The sequence below is a fragment of the Heptranchias perlo genome, chromosome 13 (assembly GCF_035084215.1).
Source record: "Heptranchias perlo isolate sHepPer1 chromosome 13, sHepPer1.hap1, whole genome shotgun sequence".
In the NCBI taxonomy this organism is placed as follows: Eukaryota; Metazoa; Chordata; class Chondrichthyes; order Hexanchiformes; family Hexanchidae; genus Heptranchias; species Heptranchias perlo.
Window position 1 is genome coordinate 28,462,530 of NC_090337.1, and position 19,410 is coordinate 28,481,939.

A 19,410-nucleotide genomic window follows, 5' to 3' on the forward strand; every position below is an offset into this window, starting at 1 on the left:
GATGATCCCAACCTGGACAATGAAAATGTGGGTCTCTGACCTCTTGGAGATGAGTGTTGGTCAAACTCTCAGTCTGCCCCATAACTTGAACCTTTTATTCAATTGGTGGTAGCCTGCAGAATAATGTTTTGCAACTCCACTAGGGTGAAAATGTGCTGTGCAGTATCAGCACACAAACATGTTAACATACTCTTATGAAATTCCTTTTTCTGCTTTTTAATGGATGCATTAAACCTGTGAAATAACACCATCAAAACAATGGAAGTGGAAGCTTCATAGGAACTTGTTAATGCAATGATATGCTAATATTGTACAATGTGATTTTATCCCACTAATATCATATTTAAACATGATTGAGTCAATGATGAACTAACTTTCACCTTAGGTGAAAGTTTCCCCAGTTATACTTCAGATACAGTCTCAGGCTGTATCTATATAGCGTGACCTTCAGTCAAACATATTGTCTGGGACATCTTTTTGCTGTTTAGACCAAGATCGGTGACAAAGGGGCACTGAGTGAATGCATGCTTGGAGTTTTGCTAATCTACAATATTAGGAGAAGCAAGCTAACATAAAAAAGATTGAAAAGTCAAATTCTAAAAATCCTAGAAAGGCCAGTGGATCACCTGGGCACTTTTCAGGTGCAGTTCCACTCTGGGCTAGACGCTCACAGTGTGGTCAAAGTAAAGCCAACCTCTTGGCCTTAGTATCCTGAGGAGAGCGCTTACTGCCATTTTTGCATTGTTGTGTATGTGACCTTTTTGCATCGAGGTGAAGGTGGCAATATAACTGCACCCTTAGGAAATATTTTACTTCTCCCCAAACCGCATGTCTAAGGGTGTCAAACGGGGGCGGTAGCAATGGGTGATACAATTTCAGTTACTTATCGCATCAAGATCTGTGCTGTTTATTTTCAAAATACGATGTAATAAAGTTGAATGGATTATTTTTTTAGCTGTTCAGTATAGATATTAAAAGGGCTGACGTGAGAAAACAACCGCACAACGCGATAGAAATCGAATGAAAGCAAGCGACCCTGGGTGACCATCGGGATGTGGGCTACAGGACAAGGCAACTCGCTTTCTCAATTCAGGAAAGAAATTCTACTCAACACTGCATCAAAGTAGAATTACAGAGGCACGAAAGGGTAAACTTCCCCCCCCCCACCACACACACACCAAAAAAAAAACGCCATGCATTGATAGGAGTGAAAAGGTTTCTTAGCCGCTCAGCAAAATGTTGAATATATGAAATAAGACCGATCTAAAAGTGGTGTCTATTTTAATGCTCACATATATATCTTCTCAGCAGCAATGTCTGGATACGCGAACACTGCCTCGGTCGCTGCCTGGGGTGTTGCTGTGTACTTTCAGCAGGCTGCCGACAGGGACTGTCAGCCGCCACTTTGTCCAATAACAGCGAGATGCAGAACTAGTGTTTTAAAAAAAAACCCCGACCGTCCATAAAAGATCGCGCTGGCAGCCTCGGCTCACACAGTCCGCCGCACGCCACGTAAACACACGTTTGGTACGTGCTGGGGCGATTCTGCAAGAGCTAGAAGAGCGGATCAAACCAGGCGGGGGGCAATTGCATCTCTTATTCATTGCCACTTTTTAAAGAGATCGACGCTGCGAATTCACTGCCGGGAAAGCTTAAGTGTTCAGATGCTGCGAGTTCAATTTCCATGAGGTACTGTGGAAATGTTTCCAGTCTGGAACAAGGGTTAATTTTTCATCTAAAAACGCCGATTATGGGGTGTATAGGCTCCAAAACAACTATTGGTAAGCTTTGCTTTCTTATTGTGGACAGGGCAGTCTATGGTTCTGATGCACGGTAGTAATCATAAGCAAAGGGTTGATGAGTGGGTTGCAGGCTGAAGGTACTCGTTATTTGAGGGACACGCTTTGCTAGGTGAAGTGCAGTTTTCAGCATACAACGTGGACCGCTCTGCAGCTTAAACGTTCTCCAGCAACGTTATTCGTTTACACGCCAAATATAAGGTATATCTAGTATATCTCTCTTGTATATGCAGTATATTGTTTCTTCTCCATTATCTGTATTAAGCAATAACAATTATCCTTAACTGCATAAAGCGAAGTATCTAAGTGGTCATCCTTAGCTAGTCTTGCTTTATACGGAACCGACCAAACAATTAGTATGCAACCATGATTTCCGTTACCAAGTAACAGACCTCACTCAGAACCCCCTAGCCGCCTTCTCTCCTCCCCCCCCCAATCCCCCATCCCCCTCCCCCCCGAAACACCGGCGATGTTTTACGCTATCTGGTCAGAATTGTCTTTATTTTAATTGCCATTTTGAAACAATTTGTCCAAATCGATTGCTTTTATCTTCCGTTTTTCAACAATTGTGCAGCCTGAATCGATCGTTTAAATGTTAAAATCTGATTGTTCATTGTTCAGCTTCATATTCACCCACTGGGCAGTGAAGCCAAGTGTTCAGATCACCGCCTTTGACTTTATTTGCCCAGCCTTTGTTGATCAAGCAGCGGGATTTCAATTGCTTTAGATATCAAACGACATTTTACCTCCGATCTTAGACCCGAGAGTTTTGGTAACAAGCAAGTGAAAAATATTAGAAACAAATCACACTGTGGTGAAACAGAGCGGAGTAAATCCGTGTTGTTAAATATTTAAATATCACTTAGTTTTAAAGAAGCATGTCACAATATAAGGTGAGATCAGCTTACCAGGTACAATGTACTTCACATGCCAAGAGTTTATTTACACTTGCTTCTTCAGGAAAGGTACTAGCGAGGAGTAATATTTATATTGGTAGACTGTGTAATAATGGATTGTGAGCCGAAGTCAACACTGGCGCCTAAGAGTTATATGAGAGGATATTCGACTTGATCAAATTAGATGAGGTGATGAAATGAACTTTACATAACTATTGACTCGTAGCTTCGATAAATTAAATGGTAATATCAGGGAAGTCAGTCAAGGAAGAGAATTGGTGCCGGCCACAGTTGGCGACATCTTTCCTTTGGGCGTGGCTCATCTTGGAGCCGCCGATTCTTCTATTGATATTTCTCATTCGCTGCACATCTGGGCGGATATCTGTGCACAACTGTACACCTTGTGAAAAATGATTCAACACAGCATTCTGACAGCAGTGAGAACGGTTACCAGTCAAGGATGGACTCACTAGATGGCTAGATTGTTGCAAAGACGAGTCGTGGTAGCATTGCTGGACACGAGCAAAGAAAATCAATCAAATCCCGATAAATGCCATAAAAAGATATTTTGTAATCGGTAAATGTTATCACATCATTCATGAGTTGTCCAGACTGTTGATATTCTGTGCAGAGAGCATGGCTCCCACTCCGTCACTACCAGAATAGATGGCGTAGGTTTCCTTGTTTTTGTTTTAAATTTGATTTCCAGTACATTTCAACATAATTTTGATACATTTACATTCATAGAATCTTGGCTTTTGACCTCCAAGGCTGTGAGATGATTCGATGTGGATTATAAATACAGTAATAGGCAGCAGACCACTAAGTGTCCAGTGTTCCAGACTTTCCCCACACTCTGCACATATAATTCCTATTTAATCTTAAAATACCAGAAGCTGTAGTAAGCGGCCATTTTCTCTCCAGGGAGCATTAAGAATTTACTTGAATAAAGAATCCGGTTACCATGAAAGCGGCATACACAGTTATACTGGACGCACTCGATCTTTCCCACCGAGATGTTTTTCTCCTGTCCTTTATTTGTCAGATGATTAGATCCTGGGGGAATACTTTATATCCGTCGCTTCCTGTTTATTTTTTGCCAAATTGCGAGGTTTGCACTTTTATTAAGATTGCAGGCAATGGGTGGAACCAGAGACATTATTATTCAGTCGCCAACTTTTAATGAAAATATGTCATGAATCGATCTGCAAGTTTGATGGGAACAGGAGATTTCAGATAGCCACTGGTGCTGATATAACAGCGAATAAGCTTCGCACTGATAGTATGAATTTTTCAGACCAAATAGTATTCAGCGGGTGTAGCAAAACCAAAAATGTGGTGAGAGTTCTGTGCTTTTCTGCCACCAATAAATGTCCATCTCCAGCTGTTTCTTTCATAGATTCTTTCCCGCCTCCCCTTTTTTTTTGTGAATAAAGCCATATTGTTCATGCAGCTGCATTGAATTGAACTGAAAACACGTCTTGTAGAAGTCTCCTGCTCCTTACTACGTACAACTTGCTTTAATTATCTGCTTTTCAGGCTACCAGTGTAGAGGTTTGTGCAGCCACACAGTGTGGTGTTGAAGCCTGGTCGGTCTGACAGTAGGCCTCACTTTGAGGAAGATCAAACTACGCCATTGACTTAGAAAAGTGTAGAGACTGTGGTTAAGACTACTTGTTGATTTGGCTGCATAACTGTGTGCTTTATTGTAAAGGTTTGCTACACAGTTAAAGCACAAAACCTTCATGAAAGATTTGCTGAAATGACAATATACTCTATTAAAACAGAGCTGAAACATTGACAAATTATTAACTAGTGGGGGAAGGAAAGGATGGGCAAGATATTAATCGTTGCATAAATTTGTTCAAATGAAGTCCGTGCTTTTCTTGTTTACTTTCGGGGATCAAGTTGAATTAAAATAGAATGTACATTTCTGACTTGTAAGCAGATCTAGAGATGTTGCTTTGTATGATCAACTAACAGACTCGGACTGTTTAAGAAATGAGAAAGATCAAGGCTGAGAAAAGGTCAGTGGGCCCATAGAAGACACTCTTAATACATTCTCTAATACATTAATAACTCTCCCATTATGAGGGTAATTGTATTTTGAATAACTCCATTATTTGCCTCTATTTCCTGGTTTGGTAGATTATTCCAAACATTTATCACTCTGAATAAAGACGTTTTTTCGTGACATCTGTTCCAAAGTTGCTTTTCACTAATTTCCATTAATGTGGTTTGGTCCTACTTTCTTGGTGTACTTTGAGAAAATGTGTTTACATTATTTATATGTAAAGGTGCAATGGTGAATATCAAAAATGCTTAGACTAGTTCTGTTAATTAGTATTTTTATTTGAATAGATCAATATTTCCAGCATAATATTGTGTTGGCATAATATTTCTATTGTAAAACATCAATCCAGTTTTTCAATTGAAAACACGGGCCTTTGTGTGTTTGATTTACAGTATGTTCATTTGTATTTACTGTAGACTGGATCACCTTTGATTTTTGTCAGTAGAAGGCAGTGGTGTCCATGTGGATATCGACTGCATTTATACTGAAATCATCTCCACTACGGATGAAACTCTCTCCTCCCATGCTCACTGTGCCTTTAAGCGACACATTTCTAATTAGAATGGTGGGGGGGATAAACATCTGATCTCAGGGATACGTATATATGGGCTACAATGTAAATAAAGCACTGAATAAGGTGTTACGTTTAAGATGGAGTTTGATTTGTTTAGGCTTCTGGTTGCAAAAATCTTTAATAACAAAGTAAACGTTTATTTGATCGTGTTAATTGCCTCACATGACAGCACTAGAAGGAACATTGCAGGGCACGTCTCTGGTTTTAGAACCAGTCAGGAAAAGCAAACATCAGCACAGCAGTGTCAATATCGTTAGTGTGTTGGAGGTTAGACGACTGCCTGTGATTGATTATTAAATGGTACGGATGTAATTCTAAACATGCCAAATGTTTCTCATGTCCAAAAATGTCTTTTCGAACGCGTTGTGTTAGACCCCCTTCTAAATTCCAATTAGGCGTTACTTTTGAGTATCCAGGTCTTGCATGTCGCGATTGCTTGCTGTGTCCCTCGCTTCCTTTCTGCATTGCCTGTGTGGGAGTTTCAAATAAAATTTCAAATCGATCCGTTTCCTTGGCAACCTGCATTGCCGTGTCCCAGTATTGTGCTAATCTGCCCTGAATCTCAGCATGCTATTGTGTTTTGGAGAGAGCAAGTCAGCAGGGCTGCTGCTTCGACGTGTGCGCACACAGCCATTGGAGATGCTGGAATAAAAACAGAAAATGCTGGAAATACTCAGCAGGTCAGGCAGCATCTGTGGAGAGAGAATCAGTTAAGATTTCAGGTGGATGACCTTTCGTCAGAACTGGAAGAAGTAAAGATTTCGCGGTTTTAAGCAATTACAAAGCTCAGAAAGAGAGGGGGGAGAACCCTCTGATAGGGCAGAGGGCAGTCGTCTTTAAATTATAAAAGGGATGATGGTGCAAGCTAGCGGTGTTCCGCAGGGGTCGGTGCTGGGTCCCCAACTCTTTACAATCTATATTAACGATTTGGAGGAGGGGACCGAGTGTAACATATCAAAGTTTGCAGATGATACAAAATGGGAGGGAAAGTAGAGAGTGAGGAGGACATAAAAAACCTACAAGGGGATATAGACAGGCTGGGCGAGTGGGCGGAGATTTGGCAGATGCAATACAATATTGGAAAATGTGAGGTTATGCACTTTGGCAGGAAAAATCAGAGAGCAAGTTATTATCTTAATGGCGAGAAACTGGAAAGTACTGCAGTACAAAGGGATCTGGGGGTCCTAGTGCAAGAAAATCAAAAAGTTAGTTTGCAGGTGCAGCAGGTGATCAAGAAGGCCAACGGAATGTTGGCGTTTATTGCTAGGGGGCTAGAATATAAAAACAGGGAGGTATTGCTGCAGTTATATAAGGTATTGGTGAGACCGCACCTGGAGTACTGCATACAGTTTTGGTGTCCATACTTAAGAAAAGACATACTTGCTCTCGAGGCAGTACAAAGAAGGTTCACTCGGTTAATCCCGGGGATGAGGGGGCGGACATATGAGGAGAGGTTGAGTAGATTGGGACTCTACTCATTGGAGTTCAGAAGAATGAGAGGCGATCTTATTGAAACATATAAGATTGTGAAGGGGCTTGATCGGGTGGATGCGGTAAGGATGTTCCCAAGGATGGGTGAAACTAGAACTAGGGGGCATAATCTTAGAATAAGGGGCTGCTCTTTCAAAACTGAGATGAGGAGAAACTTCTTCACTCAGAGGGTAGTAGGTCTGTGGAATTTGCTGCCCCAGGAAGCTGTGGAAGCTACATCATTAAATAAATTTAAAACAGAAATAGACAGTTTCCTAGAAGTAAAGGGAATTAGGGGTTACGGGGAGCGGGCAGGAAATTGGACATGAATTTAGATTTGAGGTTAGGATCAGATCAGCCATGATCTTATTGAATGGCGGAGCAGGCTCGAGGGGCCGATTGGCCTACTCCTGCTCCTATTTCTTATGTTCTTATTAAGACAAAGTGGGTGGTAATGGGACAAGTAAAGAAACAAAAGATGGGTCTATAGGAACTGAAAATGGCAACAGCAGAACCATTACCAGCACCCGCTGTGCGGTCGCTTTGGGTTTCATAAACAAGTTGAATCAAATACACTGAATTAACTTACAAGAAAAAAAAGTACCCGTTTATTAAGTTTTATGGAAACACGCATGCATTTCACCAGTTAAAAATTTGGAACTTGTTCGGTTGCTATTAATCGTGGTCATTGGCTTTAGAGTTAAGAACGGAAGAATCGAGCAAAGACTACTAATTGCAGTCAGTTTTACCAAAACAATTAGTTGTACATTTCAGTGTTGCTAAGCATCTATTTTCTCAATATCCTGGATGAATGTGGTGTTGCATTCTGTCTTTCACAGTGGCAGTTGATACTACGTTACGTGTGGAGTGGAAGGAAGTGAAGTCAGCGGCAGCTCTCTTTCCATTGGGAAATACTACGACTTCTCTAGTGCGAAGGCTAGCACACCAGACATCAGTAGACAGCCAGGAAACTGCTGAGGTGCTGCTTTTACCTTTTTGGATGTGCACTTATAGAACGGAAAGTAACCATAAAGGCATGATTGTAGTAGAGTGGCACAGATTTAAAACTTCTCTCTGGTAAATCCATGTTTCCTCTATAAGTGACAGCAAGTATTTAATCTATGGAGGAAATCAGGGAAACTAGATAGATGCTTAAGTCGTTTTAAAATAATGTGTAAAAATATATAAATCTGAATATTTGACATCAACCTGTTAACTAAGTAAAATTTCCTATTGATGTGGTTTCTAGTTTGACTTTCTGTTGGAGTGTTGGCCTGGCATTTGATAAATGGAATGGATGGTCATGTCTTTTTTTGGAATGGAAGACTATCTTTTCAGAAATGTCACTTTATTATTTTAATAGAATTTCCTTGGATTACAGCAGCCTTGCATTATGAACTTATTTGGCAATATTGAGTTGATCTGATCAAATTCCACTATGTATAGTGAAAAATGTGGATGGTCTATTTATCAAAAGTAATGATACACATGACAGTCTCACAGGAATACTTCTGGTATAATGTTATTAGTTGGTTAACATTATGGTTGATTGAACAGTCAGAGATAATTGAACATACAATAAGTAAAGCCACAATGTAATACCAGACCTGTGACCATAGGTTTGCCAAAGCTAGTAATTTTGGTCCTCTTTCACCCATAGTTTAAATGAGCTCATTCATTTCCTATGGTCTATTTCTTTCTAAATGTGTCTGTTGTAGATTTGTTCAGTTTTGGAGTTATGAGTGTTTTCTGTTGGTTTCATATGTATAGACTTATGTTAGTGCATCAAAAGCCAGCTGTTGTGATATAACCAACCAAAGAAGCTTTCACATATACTTGTACTCCAACGATTTCCCACTAACATGCTACTTGAAGACTAATTCCTGTAAAGATCATATAACTCAACAATTCTTTTTACCTGGCAAAAGCATAATTGTTCTTATCTTAACAGTGTGGGCCCAAAACAGATCTCATGTTCCATAATAACGCATCCTTTAATAGGACACCATAATCATTTGTTTTTATGGACAGAAAATCCTACTCATGTCCTCAGAACCTCACAGAGCACCTCAACTAACTTAAATGTTTCATTAAAGAAAGATTAGCATTTACATAGCACCTTTCATGACCTCTGAATGTCTCAAAGTGCTCTACAGCCAATGAAGTACTTTTGAAATGCCGTCACTGTTGTAACGGCAGTGCTGTGTAACTCTTTTCAAAATAGTTCATATTTATTTTTACATTTTATAAGCCCATACACAACCGTAAAGAATGGGTCATAGATCTTATTCAGCAGGAGAGTTTAATTACGTTGGTAGCAAACTCATGAAAAATTCCTTTGTATTTTATTTTAATGCAATTGTTAACCTGCTTAAAATAGCGCATTAATGACTGTGTTAAAATAGTACATAAACTAGTGTTATGTGAACATTAATCAGTATGTGCTACCAGAGGAATTCAAATGTTCTAGATGTTTTGCTGAATGTTACTGGCTAGAACTCTTGCAATAACTCAGTAAATGTACTGTCCAGTGTGAAGCTGAGTCCTATACATCCAGGAAGGTTCCATGTTCACTACCAAGTCTCTGTTGCTTTAAGTAATCTCTAAGCCATGGCTGATTTGAAATTTGATAAAATCTATTTTTTTTTTGTTCTTGTGTTGATCACCAAGTTATTATTAATACTATTTCTATGGTAATACATGGTGGAAACTAATATTTGGGACCTATAATGGCCATATGTTTAGTTTGGGGATTTTCACGAAAGACTGAACAAGCTGGCACTCTTTTCTCTAGAAAAGAGAGGGGTGACCTGATAGAGGTCTTTAAGGTTATGAAAGGGTTTGATAGGGTAGATGTAGATGTAGAGAAAATGTTTCCACTTGTGGGGGGAGTCCAAAACAAAATGTCATAAATATAAAATAGTCGCTAATAAATCCAATATGGAATTCAGGAGAAACTTATTTACCCAAAGAGTGGTAAGAATGTGGAACTTGCTACCACATCCTCTACATTTCTTGGAGTTCCCATTAAATCAAATATTTTGATGGAGTTTGTGATGATCAAGGTAGTCCTGGGAAAGAAAACACATTCCCATTTCAGGCATTCATTGTTGACATCCAGGGCAGTGCGAGGCTTCTTCTAATCTGCCATACCAATGCGTTTCAGCCCCAAACTCATAAAGGTACCTTAACTGCTGCACCAAAATGTGAGATTTATCTATTTCCTACACCAGCTATTCCTGTGGCTTTTTTCAGATAGGTTGCCAATTTACTGTCAAGATAACTTTGGGGGTAACTCTCATCTTCACCCCTTGGGCAGTAAATTGGTGGAGTGGATCACCTGCCCGTTTTAGAACCCGCCTGATTTTTCATTTCCATTATGGTTCTATAATGAGCGGGCAATCTGCTCCATCGGTTTACTTCCCCAAGCAGTGAAGGTGAAAATGATACCCCTTTGTTTCAGCAAGCTGTTCTACCTTATGAGCTGTTCAGTTTCTTGGAGTCAGCTGAGTTGAGTGAGAACAGGTTTCACTTTGCGATGTTAACAGATTAAACTTTGATATCCCATCTCATGACCAGTTGACAGACAGATTTGAAGCAATATGGATTGGTGGGGAGAGAGGAAAATATTTTACTTTAGAATTTCTAATATTAAGACAAAACAAATAAGAAATAATAAAGTAGATGATAAAGACAGTGAGGAAGAAGATAGCACAGAGGCACTGTTTTTATAATTGCTCTTTTGAGTTTTCATGTTATTAATATAGCAATAAAAAACATTATTGTTGTAATTTTATATAATTCTTGAACTTTGCAGAGTGTGAGGTGACAAGCTTAAAATTGTTCAGGGCATACAGGATCCATTGGAGATGCCAGCACTGTAAGGGTTAAAAGCGGGTGAATATCTCAAAATGTTGGTATAATGCAAAGTTACAATATATCACAGTAAATCATGGAATTTTTCTCATTCTATCTGATCATGGTAATTAACTTATCTGAATTGCATGGCTCCTATGTAGTGTGATATGAGATTTAGAAATATAATGAAAGCCTAGGGGAATTACCACTAGTGCACAGAACAGATCTTTTGGGACTGATGAGACTGAATCTTACAGATGAACTACTGAATAAATGAGAAATGAATGAGTGTTTAAATGTTGCTGGATTGCATGCACAAGCATCTTTATAGATTGTTGTAATTTGTTTTCTTTATTTGTTACATAATCTCTGTGAAATTCAGCTTTACTATAAACTGATCACCACATATCATGAGCAGTTCCAGAAAGGAATCCTTTTTTTGTTTGCTTATGCATCGTTTTTTTAATGAAAAAAATAGAAATAATATTATGCTTAAAAGTAGTGATGTTTTCTATGTATAAAACCACAAATTTTAAATTCGGCTTTGGTTTTGAAAATATTTAAATTTAGTACAATAGTGTCTGTTGTCAGGAAATCATGAGAACTAGGATGGCAGTGGTAGATAATAAGGAAGAAAATGCAAGTTAAGCAAAATGTGTTAAACATTTTTTTCCATCATTCAGCTAACTCAGGTATTTCTGTTTTTGTAAAAAAAATGTTCTTCCGTCCTCTTAAGTCCCTGACCTCTGTTAGGTTATGGTTCTATGGGTGCTGGCATCTTGCACAAATGTGTGAACCTAGACACTGAATGTTGACAGACTATTTGATCATGACCCATGGCAGAGTGGATTACAGACAAGCCTCATCCTGTCCTCACCTGGTAGCCACACGTGCCCATTCCCTGCAGTAGTCACTGGATACCAATTTTCTGGTGAATCATTCTTCCCTCTTGCCTAGCCATTGGAGCAGGAAGTCCAATTTTGCAGTTGCTACCGTTGCCTCAGCTAAGATCAACTAACTTAGCAGACTGGGATCTGTATAGTCCTGTTTCACACTGGGCAGTACATTTACTCACTGGTGTTATCGTACACTGGTTTTATAGTAAATTGACGAGATTGAAAATATTTCCTCTCCACTATATGCAACAAAGGGACTGTTCTGCCATTTGTGGATTAGCCACTGGGTGGCTCTTTATTTGTGGAGCAGCACAACTGCATTTGCTACTGCAATAAGAAAACCAATGCCAGATTATATTTTACAAGATTAGGCTTTAGAAGAGTTCCCTTTCAAATAGTGATCTTATCCTCCCAGTCAGTTTTACATTTCAAAGAGAAAGCCAAGGATATATAGTTGAAGCCATTCAGAATTAAATGTGTGCCTTGTGATGTCAGTCTCTGGGAGAAATCAGTCCCTAGTTTCTGGTTACTATGGAAATGCATCACTGTAGCCAGTTGAAATCCCTTTTATAGTGAAGGAAGTAGCATGTTTTATAATAGTTTGGATGCAAATGATTGAGGAAAGAATTGATTGAGTGTGTCTTGTTTGGTGGAGCTCTCCTTGTTTTGGAAGTGCCGTTTTCTAGTCTGACCAATTGAAATTGGTCATCTGGTGGGTGACTTCTCTGCATTGATACAAACAACTGTTAACTAGAGAAGTTTTATTTGCTTAGCATTATCTCTTGAACCTTGAGTGTAGTGTGCTTTATGTAGCTGAAATGCAGCCTAAGACCTGCATTTAAGGTTTTTACAAATACGCAAGGTAATGCTGTTTTATGACCAGGTTTTGCTCAGATAATTGTTGCTTCCCTGCAGATAATTACTATTTCTTCTATCTTTTAAGTTTTTAGTTTGATAATGCTGGAACAAAAAGAGTTGAAAACAACTGGTATGGAAATAGTATCAGTTCGACAGACTGTATTTCTGATTGAGGGAAATATGATGTTTTGTGCTATAGTTATATTTAAACCATTCTGCATTACAACAGTGTGGCACCAGATTAAAAGAAAATAAGTTTTCTTAATCAAGTATCCACTACAAACAAGATAATGCTCAGTAGCTGTGTCCCTTTTTCTTTCTTGGTGCAGTGTTGCACATTTGAAATCTCAGATGTTGGATTTATTTAATGCTGACTATGTTTGCTGACCTACATTAGCTCCTGGTCCAGCAATGTGCGATTTTAAAATTCTCATCCTTGTGTTCAAATCCCCTCCATTGGCCTCGCCCTGCCCTATCTCTGTAACCTCCTCCACCCCAACACCCCTCCAAGATCTCTGCCTCCTCCAGTTCTGGCCATCCCTGATTTTAATCGCTCCACAATGACGGCTGTGCAATCAGCTGCCTAGGCCCTAAACTCTGGAATTCCCTCCCTAAACTTCCGCCTCTCTCTTACTTTAAACCTACCTCTTTGACCAAGCTTTTGGTCACTTGTCCTAGTATCTCTTTATGTGGCTCATGTCAAATTTTGTCTGAACGCTCCTGTGAAGCGCCTTGGGACCCTATTACTACGTTAAAGTCACTGTATTAATGCAAGTTGTTGTTGTTGTTGTTGAAGATCCAGACTGCAGCTGCTTGAAAGGTCCAAAGAAAATGATGTAATCTGAGGGTTAATGCTAGAATCCTAATCCCTTCTGTTTACATATTAATTTTAGTAATACCTAAAGGATTTGTGTGTGTAGCAGAGACAACACCATTACACATGGACACAGTGATAGTTACCAGCAATACCCTGCCTGGTTCTTCACAGTTTAGTTAATCTAATCAAAATATAATAAATGCAAATTTTCAGTGATATACAATACTTACCAAGCCATCCTGACTGTTTTCCATAAATAGCCAGCTGTAGCCTTTGTATCTTTATATGATTGTTCCTGTAACCATAGGGCAGTATTATAATGTAAAAACAAGGGGTGTTATGTGGATTTATGGTGCAGTTATACATCTGTTTTTATTTTGTGATGACAAATGACTTAATTAATGGCTTGGCTTGAATCATTCAAAAGAACACATACCAATCAAACTATTCAGCAGCACCCTTGGTTATTACAAACTTGTTGGGATTGGCAAAGTATTTTTAACAATGTTTCTTCTACTGATTTATAGGAGTTTCTGCTGGAATCATAGGAAACATTTATAATTCCACTGTATCTGTCTGTATATGTATTTGTGCAATCATTCTGGATCCAGTGATGGTATCATCAGACTCCCAAATCAAATATAACACAGATCCAATATGATGTAGTTTGTCTAGTATTGCTGAACAACTTGCATTGACAATGAAGCATAAAGGCATACCTGCAGCAGATCTAGTTTGACCATTCTATTTGTATAAGCTTTTTGAGCAAGATTGTCGAATGATTGTAAATTACTAACTCAGTAAGGACAAGTTTTATGCTGTTGACCCTCCCTCGGTTTTTCCTTCCTCCTATAACTATAATCAAAGGGTATTTGAAAGTCTTGCATCCTCTAACCAAAAGTCCTGAGTTATCTCATTTTCACTCCTTAATCATATGGCAGTTTTGGAATTTACAATGAGGCTGCTGCTCAGATCTCATATTCATCCAGTTGTAATGCTTGCATTGGGGAAGATTTCCTCTCTGTGCTACATGTAATAAAATCATAGCCCTTATTTAGTAAACTGGTTTATGATTCTGTTGCACATGGTGGACACAGGCAATCTCCCATTGTGATTCTCTAGCTGGAGCTAGCTGCAATAGGCTGCTGTGCTACTGTTTACAGAAGAGGAACAGTTCAAAGCTCTGGTCCTTCATTTCTACCAATAACTTAGTGAATCTCACCTGGACAGTAGTTTCAAAGCATTGACAAAAAGGAACAGTACAACATTTTCTACTAAGAACATAGGTTTGGCAGGTATTTTGTAGTGGAGTGAGGAGAATGTTACACTTCTGTTCAAAAAAGGGGAGAGGGATAAACCCTATAATTACAGGCCAGTCAGCCTAACGTCGGTGGTGGGGAACCTTTTAGATATAATAATCCAGGATAAAATTAATTGGCACTTGGAAACATATGTGCTAATAAATGAAAGTCAACACAGGTTTGTTAAAGGAAAATTGTGTTTGATTAACTTGATTGAGTTCTTTAATGAAGACATGATGTGGAGATGCCGGTGATGGACTGGGGTTGACAAATGTAAGGAATCTTACAACACCAGGTTATAGTCCAACTGTTTTATTTGAAAACTCGCTCACCTAATGAAGGAGAAAGCCTCCGAAAGCTTGTGATTTTCAAATAAAACAGTTGGACTATAACCTGGTGTTGTAAGATTCCTTACATTCTTTAATGAAGTAATAGAGAGGGTTGATGTTGTGCATATGGACTTTCAAAAGGCATTTGCTAAAGCTCCACATAATAGACTTATTAGCAAAATTAAAGCCCATGGGATTAAAGGGACATTGACAGCATGGATACAAAATTGGCTAAGGGACAGAAGCAGAGAATAGTGAACGGTTGTTTTTCAGACTGGAGGGAAGTATAGAGTGGTGGTCTCCAGGATTCAGTATTAGGACCACTGCTCTTTTTGATATATATTAACGACCTGGACTTAGGTATAGAGGGCACATTTTCAAAGTTTGCAGATGTCTTGAAATTCAGAAATGTAGTAAACAATGAGGAGGCTAGTAATAGACTTCAGAAGGCCATAGACAGATTGGTGAAATGGGCAGACACATGGCAGATGAAATTTAGTGCAGAGAAGTGTGAAATGATGCATTTTGTTAGGAAGAATAAGGAGAGGCAATATAAACTAAATGGTACAATTTTAAAGGGGGTGCAGAAACACAGAGACCTGGGGGTGCACATACACAAGTCTTTGAAGGTGGCAGGACAAGTTGAGAAGGCTGCTAAAAAAGCATTTGGGATCATTAGTAGAGGCATAGAGTACAAAAGCAAGGAAGTTATGCTAAACCTTTATAAAACACTGGTTAGACCTCGGCTGGAGTATTGTGTTCAATTCTGGGCACCACACTTTAGGAACGATGTCAAGGCCTTAGAGATGGTGCAGAAGAGATTTATTAGAATGGTACCAGGGATGTGGGACTTCAGTTATGTGGAGAGACTGGAGAAGCTGGGGTTGTTCTCCTTAGAGGAGCCGAGCCGAGCGGAGGGAGCGTCCGATAAAAGGCGGGATTTCAGAGCGCTGAGAACAGCTGAGAGGAGCCGAGCCGAGCGGAGGGAGCGTCCGATAAAAGGCGGGATTTCAGAGCGCTGAGAACAGCTGAGAGGAGCCGAGCCGAGCGGAGGGAGCGTCCGCTAAAAGGCGGGATTTCAGAGCGCTGAGAGGAGCTGAGCGGAGGGAGCGTCCGATAAAAGGCGGGATTTCAGAGCGCTGAGAGGAGCCGAGCCGAGCGGAGGGAGCGTCCGATAAAAGGCGGGATTTCAGAGCGCTGAGAACAGCTGAGAGGAGCCGAGCCGAGCGGAGGGAGCGTCCGATAAAAGGCGGGATTTCAGAGCGCTGAGAACAGCTGAGAGGAGCCGAGCCGAGCGGAGGGAGCGTCCGCTAAAAGGCGGGATTTCAGAGCGCTGAGAGGAGCCGAGCGGAGCTGCGACCGAGTTCGAAGTGACGTCAGGAATCAGATCGGGACGCGACACAGGGGAGGCACCTGATTGGTGAGTAGGTTCAGGTGAGTATTTCTACTTATCTACAGTAACTGAAGTAAAAGGAAAGGGAAGGTCTGCAGGTCTTATAGGAAGTAGCGTTTATTTTTTAGTGAATCAAGGTCCCTAGTGTAGTTAACATTCTCTAAATTGAGAACAATTTAAAGGAGTAAACTCCTTAAAGGGAGTGGTAAGTAGTTTTTCTTTCCTTTTTTTTTCTCTTGACATTGTAGTTGTTCTTAAGCTAATTTAAGGTTTAAGTCATGGCAGGAGATCCCAGCGCCGTGTCATGTTCCTCTTGTGGGATGTGGGAATTCAGGGCTCCTTTCTGTATCCCTGATTCCTTCACCTGCGGGAAGTGTGTCCAGCTGCAGCTATTGTTTGACCGCTTGACGGCTCTGGAGCTGCGGATGGACTCACTTTGGAGCATCCGCGATGCTGAGAAAGTCGTGGATAGCACGTTCAGTGAGTTGGTCACACCGCAGATAAAAATTACTGAGGGAGATAGTGAATGGGTGACCAACAGACAGAGGAAGAGTAGGAAGGCAGTGCAGGGGTCCCCTGCGGTCATCTCCCTCCAAAACAGGTATACCGTTTTGGATACTGTTGGCGGAGATGGCTCACCAGGGGAAGGTGGCAGTGGCCAGGTTCATGGCACCGTGGCTGGCTCTGCTGCACAGGAGGGCAGGAAAAAGAGTGGCAGAGCTATAGTGATAGGGGACTCGATTGTAAGGGGAATAGACAGGCGTTTCTGCGGACGCAACCGAGACGCCAGGATGGTATGTTGCCTCCCTGGTGCAAGGGTCAAGGATGTCTCGGAGCGGCTGCAGGACATTCTGGAGGGGGAGGGTGAACAGCCAGTTGTCGTGGTGCATATAGGCACCAACGATATAGGTAAAAAACAGGATGAGGTCCTACAAGCTGAATTCAGGGAGTTAGGAGTTAAACTAAAGAGTAGGACCTCAAAGGTAGTAATCTCAGGATTGCTACCAGTGCCACGGGCTAGTCAGAGTAGGAATGACAGGATAGCTAAGATGAATACGTGGCTTGAGAGATGGTGCAAGAGGGAGGGATTCAAATTCCTGGGCCATTGGAACCGGTTCTGGGGGAGGTGGGACCAGTACAAATTGGACGGTCTGCATCTGGGCAGGACTGGAACCAATGTCCTAGGGGGAGTGTTTGCTAGTGCTGTTGGGGAGGGTTTAAACTAATGTGGCAGGGGGATGGGAACCGATGCAGGAAGTCAGTGGGAAATAAAGTGGTGACAGAAACAAAAGGCAGTAAGGGAGAGTGTACAGAACATGACCGGACAGATGGTCTGAGAAAGCAGGGCAAAGACCAAGGGAAGACTAGATTAAACTGCATTTATTTCAATGCAAGAAGTCTGATGGGCAAGGCAGATGAACTCAGGGCATGGATGGGTACATGGGACTGGGATGTTATAGCTATTACTGAAACATGGCTAAGGGAGGGGCAGGACTGGCAGCTCAATGTTCCAGGGTACAGATGCTATAGGAAAGATAGAGCAGGAGGTAAGAGAGGAGGGGGAGTTGCGTTCTTGATTAGGGAGAACATCACGGCAGTAGTGAGAGGGGATATATCCGAGGGTTCGCCCACTGAGTCCATATGGGTAGAACTGAAAAATAAGAAGGGAGAGATCACTTTGATAGGATTGTACTACAGACCCCCAAATAGTCAACGGGAAATTGAGGAGCAAATATGTAAGGAGATTACAGACAGCTGCAAGAAAAATAGGGTGGTAATAGTAGGGGACTTTAACTTTCCCAACATTGACTGGGACAGCCATAGCATTAGGGGCTTGGATGGAGTGAAATTTGTTGAGTGTATTCAGGAGGAATTTCTCATTCAGTATGTGGATGGCCCGACTAGAGAGGGGGCAAAACTTGACCTCCTCTTGGGAAATAAGGAAGGGCAGGTGACAGAAGTGTTAGTGAGGGATCACTTTGGGACCAGTGATCATAATTCCATTAGTTTTAAGATAGCTATGGAGAAGGATAGGTCTGGCCCAAAAGTTAAAATTCTAAATTGGGGAAAGGCCAATTTTGATGGTATTAGACAGGAACTTTCAGAAGTTGATTGGGAGAGTCTGTTGGCAGGCAAAGGGACGTCTGGTAAGTGGGAGGCTTTCAAAAGTGTGTTAACCAGGGTTCAGTGTAAGCACATTCCTTATAAAGTGAAGGGCAAGGCTGGTAGAAGTAGGGAACCTTGGATGACTCGGGAGATTGAGGCACTAGTCAAAAATAAGAAGGAGGCATATGACATGCATAGGCAGCTGGGATCAAGTGGATCCCTTGAAGAGTATAGAGATTGCCGGAGTAGAGTTAAGAGAGAAATCAGGAGGGCAAAAAGGGGATATGAGATTGCTTTGGCAGATCAGGCAAAGGTGAATCCAAAGAGCTTCTACAAATACATAAAGGGCAAAAGGGTAACTAGGGAGAGAGTAGGGCCTCTTAAGGATCAACAAGGTCATCTATGTGCGGAACCACAAGAGATGGGTGAGATCCTGAATGAATATTTCACATCGGTATTTACGGTTGAGAAAGGCATGGATGTTAGGGAACTTGGGGAAATAAATAGTGATGTCTTGAGGAGTGTACATATTACAGAGAGGGAGGTGCTGGAAGTCTTAACGCGCATCAAGGTAGATAAATCTCCGGGACCTGATGAAATGTATCCCAGGACGTTATGGGAGGTTAGGGAGGAAATTGCGGGTCCCCTAGCAGAGATATTTGAATCATCCACCGCTACAGGTGAGGTGCCTGAAGATTGGAGGGTAGCAAATGTTGTGCCTTTGTTTAAGAAGGGCGGCAGGGAAAAGCCTGGGAACTACAGACCAGTGAGCCTGACATCTGTAGTGGGTAAGTTGTTAGAGGGTATTCTGAGGGACAGAATCTACAGGCATTTGGAGAGGCAGGGACTAATTAGGAACAGTCAGCATGGTTTTGTGAGAGGAAAATCATGTCTCACGAATTTGATTGAGTTTTTTGAAGGGGTAACCAAGAAGATAGATGAGGGCTGTGCAGTAGACGTGGTCTACATGGACTTCAGCAAAGCATTTGACAAGGTACCGCATGGTAGGTTGTTACATAAGGTTAAATCTCATGGGATC

The 19,410-nt window shown here is 41.0% G+C and overlaps 1 protein-coding gene and 1 long non-coding RNA gene across 3 annotated transcripts in view; one reads left to right on the forward strand and one right to left on the reverse strand.

Moving 5' to 3' along the window:
• The first annotated feature begins 1,486 nt into the window (after positions 1-1,486).
• fam131ab (family with sequence similarity 131 member Ab) overlaps positions 1,487-19,410 on the forward strand; it is a 58,088-nt gene continuing 40,164 nt past the window's right edge. Inside the window, exons 1-2 of the mRNA XM_067994634.1 lie at positions 1,487-1,781; positions 7,653-7,792. Coding sequence (XP_067850735.1) covers positions 1,685-1,781; positions 7,653-7,792 — 237 coding nt within the window. The 5' untranslated portion in view covers positions 1,487-1,684. The remainder of the gene's footprint in view (positions 1,782-7,652; positions 7,793-19,410) is intronic.
• Positions 5,956-19,410, reverse strand: part of LOC137331044 (uncharacterized) — a 61,402-nt gene continuing 47,947 nt past the window's right edge. Inside the window, exon 3 of one of the 2 annotated variants that reach the window (XR_010965363.1) lies at positions 5,956-6,035. This is a non-coding gene — a long non-coding RNA (uncharacterized lncRNA). Of the gene's footprint in view, positions 6,036-13,476; positions 13,538-19,410 lie in introns of those variants that run through there. The other variant, XR_010965362.1, reaches the window with a different exon arrangement.